This window comes from Neopelma chrysocephalum, unplaced genomic scaffold (genome assembly GCF_003984885.1).
Source record: "Neopelma chrysocephalum unplaced genomic scaffold, ASM398488v2 Primary Assembly neopelma1_119, whole genome shotgun sequence".
Taxonomy (NCBI): domain Eukaryota; kingdom Metazoa; phylum Chordata; class Aves; order Passeriformes; family Pipridae; genus Neopelma; species Neopelma chrysocephalum.
Genome location: NW_020897781.1, coordinates 484,043 through 496,865, shown reverse-complemented (window position 1 = coordinate 496,865; position 12,823 = coordinate 484,043). Strand labels below are relative to the sequence as shown.

General features: G+C 46.8%; 1 protein-coding gene across 3 annotated transcripts; it reads left to right on the top strand.

Annotated features, from left to right (window-relative positions):
- The first annotated feature begins 400 nt into the window (after positions 1-400).
- Positions 401-12,273, top strand: KIF3B (kinesin family member 3B). Of its 3 annotated transcripts, none has more exons than XM_027697393.1 (9): positions 401-465; positions 3,716-5,154; positions 5,724-5,825; positions 6,534-6,656; positions 6,775-6,893; positions 7,115-7,228; positions 7,679-7,784; positions 7,966-8,144; positions 8,754-12,273. In XM_027697393.1, exons 2-9 carry the CDS (start codon positions 3,772-3,774, stop codon positions 8,845-8,847), a joined length of 2,220 nt encoding a protein of 739 aa, XP_027553194.1. In that variant the 5' UTR covers positions 401-465; positions 3,716-3,771; the 3' UTR covers positions 8,848-12,273. The 3 variants fall into 3 exon arrangements, with proteins under 3 accessions (XP_027553194.1, XP_027553195.1, XP_027553196.1); XM_027697394.1 differs by lacking the exon at positions 401-465 and adding an exon at positions 579-655 and having other exon boundaries at positions 8,754-9,304; XM_027697395.1 differs by lacking the exon at positions 401-465 and adding an exon at positions 1,423-1,658 and having other exon boundaries at positions 8,754-9,304.
- The last annotated feature ends 550 nt before the right edge of the window (positions 12,274-12,823 follow it).

The following is a 12,823-nucleotide window of genomic DNA, read 5'->3' as shown; positions in this document are numbered from 1 at the left end:
GTATTTTTTGTACTAATAAAAACTTGATTTTGTATTCACTGGTAGTGCCCCGACATTCCTTCCTCCATCACGGGAGTCTGTGGTACCAGGGCTGTGGCGGCAGTGAGCTGGAGGCACTGCTGCGGTCCAGACAGCGCTGCTACGGGGGTGGGCAGGGAGGCTTAACCCTAAATGCCTTCTATTAACGGTGGTCTTTTCCTCCTCGGAAACATCCCTGAGCTCTGAAGGAGTTCGGAGGCTCCTGCGAGACGCGCCGGGTCGGGGGCAAGCCCCGGCACTTTCGGGGGTTGTTGGAATCGCCCCCCGGTGCAGGGAGGAGGGGGTCGGCGGCCCCTTTGTCCCGGTTCGCGGCGGGAGCGGGGCGGGCGCGGCCGGTGCCGTTGCCAGGGAAGCGCGTCACGGGCGGGCGGGGCGGCCGCGCCGCTTCCGGGCCCGCGGCCGGGCGGCTCCATGGTGACGGCGCAGGTGAGTCCGGCCCGGCCCCGCGCCGCGCCCCGAGCGCCCGCCACCCCCCGGCCCGCCCCGGGGGGAGCACAACCCCGGGCCCTTTGAGCCGCCCCCGCTGCCGCGGCCCGGGCAGCGAGCGAGGGAGGCGGCGGGACTCGCCCGCGGCCGGGCTGCGGTGGCGATGCCGCGGGCGGGTGGCCGCGGGCGGGTGGGTGCCCCCCGCGCTGGCGGTGCTTCCCTCCCGCGGTTCTTTTCCTCATTCCGCGCTGTCCCCGTCCCCCGAGCGCCCTCGGGTCCACTCTTCCCTGCAGCGCCCTGTGTCGCAGACGCGAGGGCGGCGGGTGATGCTCGGGTGGGATCCGCCACGGTCCCGGCTCCCCCGGGGGAGGGGACACGCGTGGGGTGACAGCGGTGACAGAGGAGACCAGAGGTGACCAGAGGTGACCACAGGCGCCGGGTGTAACCGGGCCACACCGCGGTAGCGCCGGGGTCCTGCCCGTGGCAGTCCCGCCCGGCCTGCGGAGGGTTCGGTGGGGAGGCGAGAGGAGAAACAGCAGCACAAGGGATGGTTTGGGTTGGGAGGGTCCATAACCAGGGCGTTGTGAACCCACAAGTATTTGAAAGATTTAAACAGCGAGGAGCAATGGGATGTGTCGAGTGGTATATCTGGGGATGTGCAGAGGTGCAAGGGAAGGGTTTGGGCAGCTCCAGAGAAATCTTGCTGGGATGTTTAAGCTTAAGGTAGGAAGTGGAGAGAAGTCAGGACCTGTCAGGGCAGGTGGCTGGGGACAGTGTGCCTGGGGCACAGCCAGCCAAGCCAGCACCTCCCAATGCTAGAAGTTTCTGAGGAGAAGTGGCTACCCCAACTTGCATTCATGTTGTGACGTTGCTTATTTTTTTTCATTCACAACCTTGGGTTTACTGAAATAAAAATGCTTCCATTTCTGCCCACGCTCCCCTCTTGGGCACCTGGGGCACATCTTCAAGCACATCCACCTCAAGCTTGACTTTGACATAGGGACCTGGCCCAGGTCACTTTAGGCTGAACTAATTTAGTGAAGGAATTCCCCTCTTTGATGGAGAAGAGCGGATGGCACAGCAGCATTCCCAGCTTTCTGGCCATTCCTGTCCAGCTCAAACATTGCCCTGGAGTTTCTGGGGAATACAAACACTGCCAACTAATTGGTTTTATTCTCCAGTTACACACTTGGGTAAGTCTGAGAAGAACCATAATTTGTTATGCTTCCAGTAAACTTCACTGCGGTAGCTAAAATAATTGGAGATGAGTCGTGATAGGTTGTTATGAAAATAGCCCAAATCAGGGGTAAAATCAGTTGTTTGTGACTATAAAAAGAGACTTGCAAGTGAAATGTGGAAAGGTGTTAAAAGCTGCTCAAGCTCATGTTAAGGAGATACACCCAGAAAAGCAGCAAATGTGCAACATATTTTTTGTTCAGTGTGTACCTCTGGCAAGACTAACTTCATTCTGATCATGTTAATATTTATCACAGTTGCTTACAAAAGTGGCACTTCTCATCAGAATAGTATTTTGGATGTTCAATGTATAAAATAAATCTGTGTTCTGCTTTTCGGAATTGGTGCCTAATTTGAGTATTTACCAGTGTGAACATGCAGATACGTCACACAGCGGTTGTCATGTGACCTTGTCCAAAAATAATTGTCTCTTGTGAACTTGAATTACAGGAATATCCTTGGTAGCTGTGGCAGGAGAAGTGCATGTTGATGTATACAAATCCTCAGGATGAGAAGAGGGAGAGTTGCTTTTTGTGATTCTGCTAAGATTTGTCCTCATTTAACATATTCTTTCTGTGCTGGTGCTCTAGAATTCGTGTTTGCTGTGGGTGGGACAGGAAGGTCACCTTTATCTGGAGCTGTCACTTAGGAGGGAAATGGTTTTATTCAGTAGCTACCCAAGATTCCTGCAGCAGTGTGAATTCACTGTGCAGGGTGTAAAGTGAATTCTGGATGAGTGTTCAGTTTGGTCAATTCGATGCATGTTCCTCATCCCCCTATCAGCTACTGTGCGCTTCTCTGGGAAGACCAAGGAGCAAGGAGTTTCCTCCCACAAACTGAAGGAAATTCCCAAGGGTGTATTGAGGTTTATTAAACATGGTTTTAACCATGTTTATTTGTTATTCCTGTGTTACTCTTTGCCAGACTGGATATTGGGTGAGAATCATTGTGGTTCTTTTCTCATCCTCTAGTTCTGAAGTTCTCTGTCACTTTGTTTGAGGAGCTCTCCTGAGATGTGCAATTATCAAGTAAAAAACAGTTGGACAAAATCCATGTTTCGTGCAGGTCCAGATGGGAAGGGAACAGTGAGCACATCCCGAGGAGGCCACACCTGAACGTGTGCCAGCTCTACCTGGGGTTCCCAGTGTGTGTTGGTTTTACACTTAGTTCCAGTTGACAGAAGGACCTCAGAGCTCTTCTTGAAAGATGTTTTGGAAATAAAGAGGCTTACTAGAAACCACACGGCATTCCCCAAGCTGTGCCATTGAGATCTGCCTTCTGAGGCTTTAGCAGTGACTGCTTTTGCAGGAACACAGGCTTTTTGTTCCATTTTCAAAGGCAGCTCATTGTGCTGGTGACTGGGGGATGCACCAAGTGTGTCCTTTCTCTCTACCCAGAGTCATGATCTTTGAACTGGGTTTATGCAACGTAAGTTTAGATTGATGCTGAATCCTGTAAACCTGATGCAGTTGGAACACCAGAGCAGGAGCGTGGAGTGATGTCATAGGTCAGTGTGGTTGGGCAGGGCTGGCTTTTGTGGAGAATCCTGGCAGAAGTATAATGCCAAAAGAAAAAATAGTGGAATTGTGTGCCAGAGAGAGCAAGGCTGTACTAGGTTTTCAAAACAGGAGATTTAAAACGAAAGGCCTGACTGCAAAGAAAATAAATGGCAAAGTATTCTCTTTATGAATAGTTTAAATAGCATTATGATTATTTTTAAGGGTCAAGAAAGAGATCTTTACCAGCCTTAAAGATGTGATTTGATGACGATTTTTTGCAGCAGAGCTTGTAAAAGTGATACCATTTGATGCACAAGCTTTGGTAAAATAATACTGTTTCAGTTCAGGCCTTTACAGAGTTTTCATGTTGCCCATTATTTTAATTCTCCAAAATCCCTTGCAACTTAATGAGTGCAAAATGCTGCTCGAGTAGATGAGTCGAGTCTTCGGCTTTGTGACAAGTCATCCCCTGCAGAAAACTGCCTTCAGACATTCCTGCTCTGTTTTTGTTTCAGGTTTCTAGCACGGGATCATCCACCCATCGGATCACACCACCCACAGACCTGCCATCATGTCCAAGCTAAAGAGCTCCGAGTCCGTGCGGGTGGTGGTGCGCTGCCGGCCCATGAACAGCAAGGAGAAAACTGCTTCCTACGAAAAAGTTGTTAATGTGGATGTCAAGTTAGGGCAGGTCTCAGTGAAAAATCCACGGGGAGCATCTCATGAACTGCCTAAAACTTTCACCTTTGATGCCGTGTATGACTGGAATTCCAAACAGGTCGAACTCTACGATGAGACCTTCAGACCTCTTGTGGACTCTGTTCTGCAAGGGTTTAATGGGACAATTTTTGCCTATGGGCAGACTGGGACAGGGAAAACGTATACGATGGAAGGGGTGCGTGGTGATCCCGAAAAGAGAGGGGTCATCCCCAATTCATTCGATCACATCTTCACCCACATCTCTAGATCTCAAAATCAGCAATACTTAGTTAGAGCATCTTATTTGGAAATATACCAAGAAGAAATCAGAGACTTGTTATCAAAGGATCAGTCCAAGCGGCTGGAGTTGAAGGAGAGACCAGACACAGGGGTGTTTGTTAAGGATTTGACCACCGTTGTTACGAAAAGTGTCAAAGAGATCGAGCACATCATGAATTTGGGAAACCAGAACCGCTCCGTTGGTGCCACCAACATGAACGAACACAGCTCTCGATCTCATGCCATTTTCCAGATCACCATTGAATGCAGCGAGCTGGGACTGGATGGAGAGAATCACATCCGTGTCGGGAAGCTCAACCTGGTCGACCTCGCAGGCAGCGAGCGGCAAGCCAAGACTGGGGCACAGGGGGAAAGGTTAAAGGAAGCTACTAAAATCAACCTCTCTCTCTCAGCTTTGGGCAACGTCATCTCTGCCCTGGTAGATGGGAAAAGCACACACATTCCATACCGGGACTCCAAGCTGACCAGGTTACTCCAGGACTCGTTAGGTGGCAATGCCAAAACTGTGATGGTGGCCAATATAGGCCCTGCCTCCTACAACGTGGAGGAGACACTGACCACACTGAGATATGCCAACCGTGCCAAAAACATCAAGAACAAGCCACAGGTCAATGAGGATCCTAAGGAGGCTCTGCTACGAGAATTCCAGGAAGAGATTGCTCGACTCAAGGCACAGCTGGAAAAACGGTCTATTGGCAAAAGAAAGAGGAGGGAAAGGAGGAGGGATGGTGGGGAAGAGGAGGAGGACACTGAAGAGGGTGAGGATGAAGGAGATGACAAAGATGACTACTGGAGGGAGCAACAAGAAAAGCTGGAGATTGAGAAGAAAGCTATAGTTGAGGATCACAGCTTGGTAGCAGAAGAAAAGATGAGGCTGCTGAAAGAGAAGGAGAAGAAAATGGAGGACCTGAAGCGAGAGAAGGAAGCGACGGAAATGCTGAGTGCTAAAATCAAGGTAGAATTCTTCCTTGTGATACTCTTTGAAAGCAATTTCTCTAGGCTTTGGGGAGAATGGAGGGTTTCCCAATTTGGAAATATATTTCACAAAAAGTTTCCAGGATAGTCATTTTGTGTTTAGATTGGAAGATTTTAAAATAAGCTATTTCTAGCCAGAAGTTGAAATTTCCACCATTAATTTCATGTTTTAATATTCATGAGTTGTTTCATTGTTCTTATGTCTTAAGAAACTGGCACAACAGAATGTGATGATGCATCTTTTCACAAGCTGTGGCACAAAACATGCCTCATTCTGTCACAGATCATTAAAAAGTTCTTTACAGGGGAGTACAGGTTTTAGTTCTCCAGCTTTGCCACACGTTGCAGCAGTGCCTAATTTCAAGCAAGTTACTGTTTCGTTAATCCCACAGTTTTATAGGAATTTTAAGAAATAGCAATTCTTGTAGCAGCTGCCTTGAAAGAGAAGGTTAAATAAGGGAGCTGCCCTGAAGAAGTTGTATCCATAGAAAAGAAAGTTACATTCTGTGGTCACTGAGAGAAACTCCTGACCTTGGTTTTTCCTTTCAGACAATGGAAAGCAAGCTCCTGGTGGGAGGGAAAAATATTGTGGACCACACAAATGAACAGCAGAAAATCCTGGAACAGAAACGACAGGAAATTGCAGAACAGGTACAAGGAAGGAGATTTGTTATTTTGTATAAAAATCCTTGCTGTGGAACCTTTATAAAACATTGTATCAGGGGAAACTATCAGAAAATTTTCCCAGAGTTAACCCTAAAATTGGTTTAATGGCAATCATTTATCTGAAAAGAAGGGGGAAGGGCTTGTGTCCTATTTGTCATTGTTTGAAATATGTAGAGAAGGTTTATGATAGTTTTCTTCTAGCTCTTCATGTTAAAGACTTATGTCCTACCTTGATTGGAGCTGTCTCTAGGTGAAGAAATAATTGTAAGACCTTCAAGAGTACCAGTTCAGCCATCAGCTCAAAGGAGGGATGTTTACTCTGGGCTAAAAAGTTTATTTTCTATAAACTATTTTCTATTTTTTATGCAGTTTCTGTTGGTGATTTTTAAATGCAATGACTAGTATGAATTGATAAAAAGAACATTAAAAAAAACCCAGAATCTAAAGATGACATTCCTTTAATTGAAGCTTGAGCACTTATTCACACTATCTGACTTAAGTAGCAAAATAAGGACAAAGAAGAGTTGTTAATGCTTCTGGTATTTCTAAGGCAAGAGATAGGAAGAACTGGAAGCCAAAGGAAAAGCCCTGGAAAGCAGGGCAGTAAACCCATCCTGAGTGTTGGTTTCATGTGTGTCAGCTGGAGGTGACAAGGTAATTGTGGTCTTTAATTCCCTATGTCACGTTCTTCAGAAACGTCGGGAGCGAGAAATCCAGCAACAGATGGAAAGTCGGGATGAGGAAACACTAGAGCTGAAGGAGACCTATAGTTCCCTTCAGCAAGAGGTGGACATAAAGACCAAAAAACTCAAAAAGGTAAAAAAAAAAAATAAATTATTCCTTGTCAAGAGGGCTGGGAATAAAATCAACTCATGTGTGAAAGTGAGAGCAACATTGGCAAGTGATAAATTTTGGCCCTTGTTGTCTGTTCCAGTTATTTTCCAAGCTGCAAGCTGTGAAGGCAGAGATCCATGATCTCCAAGAAGAGCACATCAAGGAGCGCCAGGAACTGGAACAGACCCAGAATGAACTCACCAGGGAACTAAAGCTGAAGTAAGTCCCATCACTGTATTAACTGTAACAGAGAGGGCTTCCCTGGGTAGGGAGTGGAGGCACTGCCTTGCACATACTTGTGGAACAAGATTTAAACATAAGGGAACTAAACCATTCCTCCTTTTCCAGGGCTGTATTACATCATCAGGAGAGGAGCAGTGAGGAAAGTCATCTGCTAATTATGTTTCTTGTGTATTTCTCATTTTTGTGGTTGCACGTAGGCACCTGATTATTGAAAATTTTATTCCCTTGGAAGAAAAGAATAAGATCATGAACAGATCATTCTTTGATGAAGAGGAAGATCACTGGAAACTGCATCCCATAACCCGTCTGGAGTGAGTGTACTTCTGCTCTTTTCTTGGAATGGAATTACAGGTGACAGGAAACCCTCCAGCTGTGTCAAGAACAAGGGATTGAATTTGGGATTTAAAGTGGCCCTCTAGAGTTCACAGGTTCTTGCTGCACAATAAAATAAAACAATTTATTCCTCTTAGTAGGTTCAGTAAAATAGAAATGTAGAGTTAGGAAAATTCTTGGAAGACTGGGATTTTTCTTCCATATGAGCCCAATAATCGTATGTAAAATATATATAACAGTGCATTCACCATTAAAACAGCAGTACATTCCTATCATATTTCTTTCCTGCTCCTGCAAATGCAGCCAGGGTAGTTTCTGCTCTCTTGAAACAGATTTCTGTGTGGAATTTGGAGATGTTGCAGTTCATAAACTTCAAGAGGGGCCTTTGGTTTTGGGGTATAACAGACTGAGTCTCTATTTTTCTCTAGTAACCAGCAGATGATGAAAAGACCAGTATCTGCTGTGGGATACAAAAGGCCCCTGAGCCAACACGCCAGGACATCCATGATGGTTCATCCAGAGGCTCGGTACAGGGTAAGGCCCCTTTTTGTCTTTACCCTCCTGATCAGGTGAATCCCAGAGGATTGTGTGTTCTTCTGTGAGATATAAAATGTCCTGCACACATTTATAAAGTACTTCAGAATAAGTTTCTGGAGGGAAAAGTTACAATTTGTATGAAAACGTGGAGACTTTGATTCTGCTTTTCCTGCCTCAGGCAGAGAACATCGTGTTACTGGAACTGGATGGGCCCAGCCGAACGACGAGGGACTACGAAGGTCCAGCCATCGCTCCCAAAGTTCAGGCAGCTCTAGAAGCAGCTCTGCAGGATGAAGATGAGATTCAGGTGGATGCCTCGACCTTTGAGAGCACTTCAAATAAAAAATCAAAACCCAGGTGAGTCAGGCCTCCAGTGAGCAGACTGGCCCATGGGGAGAGGTGCGAGTACAGCCGCTGTTTGTCAGGATTTCTTGTCAGTGAAGTGAAGCCAAGCTTGGCTGCAAAGCAAAGAGAGAGAGAGAGAAAAAAAGGAACATAGAATCGTAGAATCATTAAGATTGGAAAAGACTTTCAAGATTCAAGTCCAACCTTCGACCAAATCCCACACTGCCCACTAAGCCGTATTACAAGCTGCCACATCTACTTGTTTTATGAATATTTTCCAGGGATGGTGGCTCCACCACTGCCCTGAGCAACCTGTTCCAATGCTTAACCACTCTTTCAGCAAAGAAATTTTTCCTAATATCCAAACTGAACCTCCTCTGGTACAAATCGAGGCAGTTTCCCCTTGTCCTATCACTTGTTACCCTGGAAAAGAGGCCAATCCCCACCTTGCCACAACCTCCTTTCCGGGAGCCGTGTAGGACATGGGACAGAAGAGAAAGCTAAAACTGATTGGAGAATAAATCCAGTAAAAGAATTGACTTTTTGAAGATTAATTTTGGAAAGTAACAGGTGACATTGTTAGAGCTTTTTTTGTTTATGTTTTCATTTTTACTTCTTTAGGCCGAAAACTGGAAGGAAATCGTCGGGATCCTCGTCAGCAGGCTCCCACAGTTCTCAGCTCTACCCACAGTCACGAGGGCTGGTTCCAAAGTAAAACCAGCAGCTCCTCTCCAGGGAGGGAACAGCCTTTGCCTTCTGGGAGCAGAGACAAATAAAAACCTGCAGAGAGAGCTCCCGGCCAGCCTCCAGCCCCTTTCCCTGGAGATGGCCTTGTTGCTGTTTAACTGACTCGGGCCAGTCCAGGGGCACTGAGCCACAGGAAGATCCGTGCTTGCAATTCAGCATTTGGCCTCTGTGGGAAATGGATTTTAGTTAGGAAATCAAAAATGCATGAGGTACGTTAAAGTGTGTTAGGAGCAATGGGAAGCATGGGGATCACCTCACAGCATCACCGTCCTCCTCCTGCACCAGCCCTTCTGCTGCACTGGGCTTTTTGGCTGTTGGGCAATAAGAAGACAAGAGTTGAAAGTCATCTCAACAGAACTATCATTCCAGAGCTCCACAGTAAGAACCAAATGAGGCTAAAAAGCAGAGGATCTGTTCGAACTTGACAAGGTGCACAGTTCTTCCTCTTCCTGCTTGAGAGATCTGGGGTTAAGCTGTTGGTCTGAACAGGCAGGATGGCAGCGGCCACTGTGTCCTCAAAAACACACAGCTGTGCCTCCCTTTAGAGCTGTAGGACAAAAAAGGGTCTTGAAAACAACTCTGTGCTCTCTAGAAAGGAAGCAGTAGAATCTGAAGTCCTTTCCTTGTTTACAGGCCTAAGTAAGAGCTTCTCTGCGCTGACCTCCTACAGAACCTCACCCCTACCAACAGGAACCACCTTGTCAAGGAACACCTCTGCATGCCAGTGCCAGCTCCACAGCTTTCCTCCTCTCTCTTGCCTCCTACTTTACCCCTGGCATTTAAAACCAGTGTCCATATGACATCTTTAATGGCATATGGCCATTTTCTCATGTCTCTCACTGTTCATGGGAAATGTAGCATTGGCTCAGAGCTCTTCCTGCCAGGCTCAGGCTCTCCTGTAAGCTGGGCAGAGCACTGGAACATGTAGCTGCCTTTGAGTGCACTCCTGGGAGTATGGTCCCTTCCCTTGGTGTCTAATGAGGTTCAGCATTTGGTGCCTCTTGTGCCTCACCTGTTCCAGGGTTGAGCAGCTTTCCCTCTGCACCTCCCAGCCCATGCAGAGCCCACTGGGAGTGAAAGCAGATCTAACTGAGGCTGGATGATGGAAGCTGGTGTTAATTCCAGGGGTTTTACTTTGAAAACAAGGGAGGAAGAACTGCTTTTGATGGTCTCCTTGCAACGCTGCCCTATGACTAAAGCAGCCTCCTGTAATGCCGCAGGCTCGTGTAGCAGGCTAGAGGGAGGTGGAACTCCACACTAAGGACAGAGTAAGGTGTCCCTGTCTAGTGTCCCACAGCTCATTTGTAAGTTTTAGTTCGCTGTATATTGAGACTTGGGATGTTACTTTTTCTGGTTGCTCTTGGCTGTCATCCTGTGAACGTTTTTACCTGTTCCCCTCACTGACAACTTCCTCCAGACTGACACGTGTGAGTGTGTGAGGACTTGCCTGGTTGTAGAAATGCTCTGATGTGTGGACTCTGCCTTGTGCTTGTTAAGTGTCCATGGAGTGACTTCACCCAGGCTGGAGAACTCCGTTCTGCTGACCCCCTGAGCAGGAGGAACCGAGCGCTCAGCACAGCTCACCTCTGCATCCTGCAGGCACGGTGCCCAGGTGAGCCAGCTGCCCAGGTGGGCCCTTAAACACCAACTTGGCTGCTGCAACCCACGGACTGCTTTCCTGGGCCACAAGGTTAATATATGGATACACATATATGCACATATAAATATATATATATATTAGTTTGGGTGGAGGAAGGAGGAATTTGCTTATAATTGAGAGAGCAGGCACATGACCAATTTCTTTCAACCTGAACATGGAATCCCAGTATAATCTTCCTTTTTATAAAGCACTGTTTATATCCAGAGAGCCTTTTAATTGGTTTTTGTTGCATAATATAACATCACCTTCTCTGCCCTCTCCTTCTTTCTCTCCAGCACATAATCTTCTGTGCTGGGACATTTTAAAAGATGATTGTATGGAGTAAGTGCTCAGAGAATAGAAATGAAACAAACGGGGTTTAAAACCCTAAAATAGCAGCACAGTATATAACCACGTCTATGTACATACCTGTGTACACATGTTTTATGTGAATAATGCATACACGGACACCTCTGTGTCTGCACATGTGCACACTCTTCCTCAGTTGCTACTATTCCATAGGGAATTCTATATTAAACTCATATGCTGGAAACTGCCCTCGTGGCAGGGCTGGTGCCATGGGACTCTGCAGTGCAAACCTGTTTTCATGTTGATGAGCTGGTGATGTGTCAGAAAGGCTCTGCTTTTAACTCTGTAGAAATTCATTAGCAAGGTGAAAGAAACTCAGTAGGGTGGAAAAAAAGAATAAATCTGCATATTTAGTCATTGTATGTAAATTGGGGCTGCGGTGGAGATTTGGTCAGTGTGTTCATTGGCAATCTCGGCCTTTTACAGAAGCTTTTGGATTCTCATTCCGATGGATTTAGCCTCACCAGATGCTCAGTGGCACTGACACCAAGTTAAGATACGTTGTCTTAAGCTGTAACATACTGAGCTCTGGGCTGAAGCTTTTAAGAAACATTCCTGCCGAGTTTGCCCCTCTGCGGGTGATATCTGAACCATCTGGGCTTCCTGCTGGTTAACTAAAGGCAGGAAATCCAGCCAGACTCCTGGAAGAGGCCCTGGGACAGTGTGCACCGCCACCCTTTCTTCATAGGAATGTTTAACATCCTTGTCTTTGCTCTGATCTGTATAATGGGATCTTTTTTTTTTAAGAAGTGGCACGGGGCAGGAGTGGGCCCTTGGTGCTGGAGCGAGCGCCGTGTGACACTGACGCATAGGAATTAAAGCACTTTCTGAAATCCTTATGTCCAGCGCCTTTTTAAAAACATTTGCATGCTGCTTGAATCTTCTCAAACACACATACCTCTGCCAGAGCACCCGGGGCTGCACTGGTGCCTTATACAGATCAGACCAGGCCTGTGTTCAGCCAGTTTTAGGTGTTTAACTCTGCCCTCGCTGAACACGCAGCGCTGGAGTTCCAGTGGGATGCCTGTGGACCTGGACCTGTCCTCTCTCCTGTCTGTGCTGGTTAACATGCACCAGGCTTTAAACAGTTCAGTGTGATTCCTGGGGGGGTCTGTTCGTGCTGTGTTCAAACACAAATCGGAAAAGAGAAGCTGCAAAAGCCATAATTAGCCGCAGAGATGGAACTGAAATGAGAACACCAGTCCTGCCTGCTGCACTGTGCAGGAGGGGGTTGACTCTCCGGGGTCCAGGCACTTACTGCCTTCTCCAGCTCCCTTTCTCTTTGAAGAGGTGCCCCAGAATCCCCTCCGTGGGCACAGCTGTCCATGAGAACTCTCAGCTCCTTGGAGATACACCCACCTCCGCCTTCTCTTAGGTGATCTATAGGAAAAAAGAACCTGTCCATAGTTCTGTCCATAGTTTTACAGCTTATATTTATTTGTATCATCTCTTTTGTCTAGGAATGTAAAGTGATCCTAAAATATGACATGTAATAAAGTCAATAAGATTTATTGCATCTATCAAAACGTGTGGTTTTCATTGTTAATTTGAGGCAGGGCTCAGCAACTCAGTGTTTTACAAAGCCTTGTGTTGTTTTTTCCTTAAAAAAAGAAAGTCTCTGGGTAAACTAAGTGGTAAAATGTGAGTTTTGTAATGTGTGTGTATATATATATATATATATATATATACACACGTAAATATGAGTAGAAAATGCTAGAAGGTCCAGAAGGGTCTGGAGCCCAAATCTAATAAGGACCAGCTGAGGGAGCTGGGGGTGTTTAGCCTGTAGAAAAGGAGGTTAAGGGGTGGCCTTACACTCTACAACTCCCTGACAGGAGGGCGTATCCACGTGGGAGTCGGGCTCTGCTCCCAGGCGACCAGCGACAGAAGAACATAGTCTTGAACTGTGCCACGGGAGGTTTAGGTTGGACATCAG